The sequence below is a fragment of the Limulus polyphemus genome, unplaced genomic scaffold, assembly GCF_000517525.1.
Source record: "Limulus polyphemus unplaced genomic scaffold, Limulus_polyphemus-2.1.2 Scaffold1679, whole genome shotgun sequence".
NCBI classification, from domain to species: Eukaryota; Metazoa; Arthropoda; class Merostomata; order Xiphosura; family Limulidae; genus Limulus; species Limulus polyphemus.
In genome coordinates this window covers 77,402-79,711 of record NW_013667289.1, presented here as the reverse complement: position 1 = coordinate 79,711, position 2,310 = coordinate 77,402, and the positions used below count along the sequence as shown (strand labels likewise).

At 31.9% G+C, this 2,310-nt stretch overlaps 1 protein-coding gene across 1 annotated transcript in view; it reads right to left on the bottom strand.

Annotated features, from left to right (window-relative positions):
* The window catches only part of LOC106464534 (paired box protein Pax-6-like), a 43,723-nt gene that overhangs the window by 6,482 nt on the left and 34,931 nt on the right, over positions 1 to 2,310 (bottom strand). Inside the window, exon 5 of the mRNA XM_022392267.1 lies at positions 650 to 850. Coding sequence (XP_022247975.1) covers positions 650 to 850 — 201 coding nt within the window. The remainder of the gene's footprint in view (positions 1 to 649; positions 851 to 2,310) is intronic.

Here is a 2,310-nt window from a genome sequence, read left to right as displayed (position 1 = left end):
TCCTTATAAGATATAAACGTTCCGTTGAATGTTCTTTGTAAGATATATACGTCCAGCTGAATGTTTTTATAATATATAAACGTTCCGTTGAATGTTCCTTATAAAATATAAACGTTCCGTTGAATGTACCTTATAAGATATAAAAGTTCCGTTGAATATTCTTTATAAGATATATACGTTCAGCTGAATGTTTTTATAATATATAAACGTTCCGTTGAATGTTCCTTATAAAATATAAACGTTCCGTTGAATGTTCTTTATAAGATATAAACGTTCCGTTGAATGTTCTTTATAAGATATATGAATGTTACTTAAGATATAAACGAGTAACCCGTAAAGAAGGGAAACACGTATACAAATAGAACTTACATAATCGGTAAGTTTCACTGATTAAACAAATAGTACAAAACCTGTGATAAAGGTAATGGGTTTAGGACCGTCTTTTAGAAGGTTTATCAGTGAATCTATCTGTAGATTTATAAATTAATTATATTTTCAACAAATCCAATTTGTTTTGGTGGAGCTGTTCCTCACTGTAGAGGAAAACGGACAGACACGAATTACTTAGTATACACTATATACCCCCACCTCTATCAACTCGAATTCATTAACTGTTAACGCCAGGAAGTTCGTTTATTAAAGCGATAACTCACCTGCACCCTTGCTTCTGACAGGTCAGTTTTAGCGGCAAGACGCTCGCGCGTATTAACACACGGGTAATGTGTTTTTAAGAACTCATTTTCCAAAACTTCTAGCTGCTCAGGATTGAAAGTTGTACGGTTTCGTCGAAACTTCGGTCTTCCAGTTGTGTCCAAACTTGGACCCTCGTCATTATCTTTATTAATGGAACCTTTAACAAAAATGATAATAATAAAAAAATTTTTACAGATAATATTCTTTAAGAAAGATTATTTAATACTTGAAATACTCCTGTAACCGATGATCTAATACCGTTTTTATTTCAATAAAGTTTCATTATAATTATTGGTTATAATGTTTAATATAATCCAAATGTTATGATTACTATGAATTATCTTTACTTATATTTATAATTGGTAAATATCAGATTGCATTCCTAGCTTACTATATAAGTTTAGGATTAACTTGTATATCTTCAACTGGCATTATTGGGATACAGGCCGAAAATGTCGTTAATAACGAGGGACCAACTGATCATTTCATGCTTTCTAATGCTTATAAAATCTGGTTTTCTTAGATGCTGATTTATGACTTTATATTTTTAATAAATTTGTAATTTATTGGTTCTTGGGGTTCTTGGTAATAAATTTAAGTGTGTTAGGCGAAACGTTCTGTAACATGGGTTAACATTTCCTAGTTTTTTCGCTGTAATTTATTTCATCTTATGGTCTGTAGTTAATCTTAATTGGTCCAAACAATCCATTTTTGTTTCTCGATAGTTTAATATGTTTTAGATCCATTTTTTCAATATTAAACTCAGATGAAACAAAATTTTTAGACACCAGGTGACGTTTTACATATGTAGTGGAAATAAGAAAGTATATATATATACAACCTAAAATACCCCGACGTGTTTGTTCTCTCTCTCTTTCTGTTGTTAGTTTCAATAGCTGCATAGAATTATCTGAAAGTGTACATGTGCACAAGCTGAGACAATAGCGTTACAAATGGTCGTTTATGGAAACGCGATTCAGCTTGTGTCGCGTATATATAATAAGCTAACGAAGATATTTATGAAAGCATCACTTGTATAGTCCAGAACCTATGATTGTGATGTCACACAATTTTATATCTAACTTAATAGGAAAATAACACACGTGTCGCTTGTAGCAAGGGAATGATGGAATGATGTCACAGCTACACACACGCTTGGACACCTGGAGACAATTATTTACACACGGAGACAGATTGTGACAGCCTTAGATACAGGCACAAACATACGACGTGTATGTATATTACATAGAACATAGATATGTTCGTGTGTTTAAAAAATTGTTTCCTAAATGAGTGTGTATGCTGTATATACGAATTTTCACGATCGGATATATCACTAGTGCTATCTCTACTATTAATTCTCCATGTTTAATATCGGGTATATCACTTGTGCTATCTCTACTATTAATTCTCCATGTTTAATATCGGGTATATCACTTGTGCTATCTCTACTATTAATTCTCCATGTTTAATATTGGGTATATCACTAGTGATATCTCTACTATTAATTCTCCATGTTTAATATCGGGTATATCACTAGTGCTATCTCTACTACTAATTCTCCATGTTTAATATCGGGTACATCTCTACTATTAATTCTCCATGTTTAATATCGGG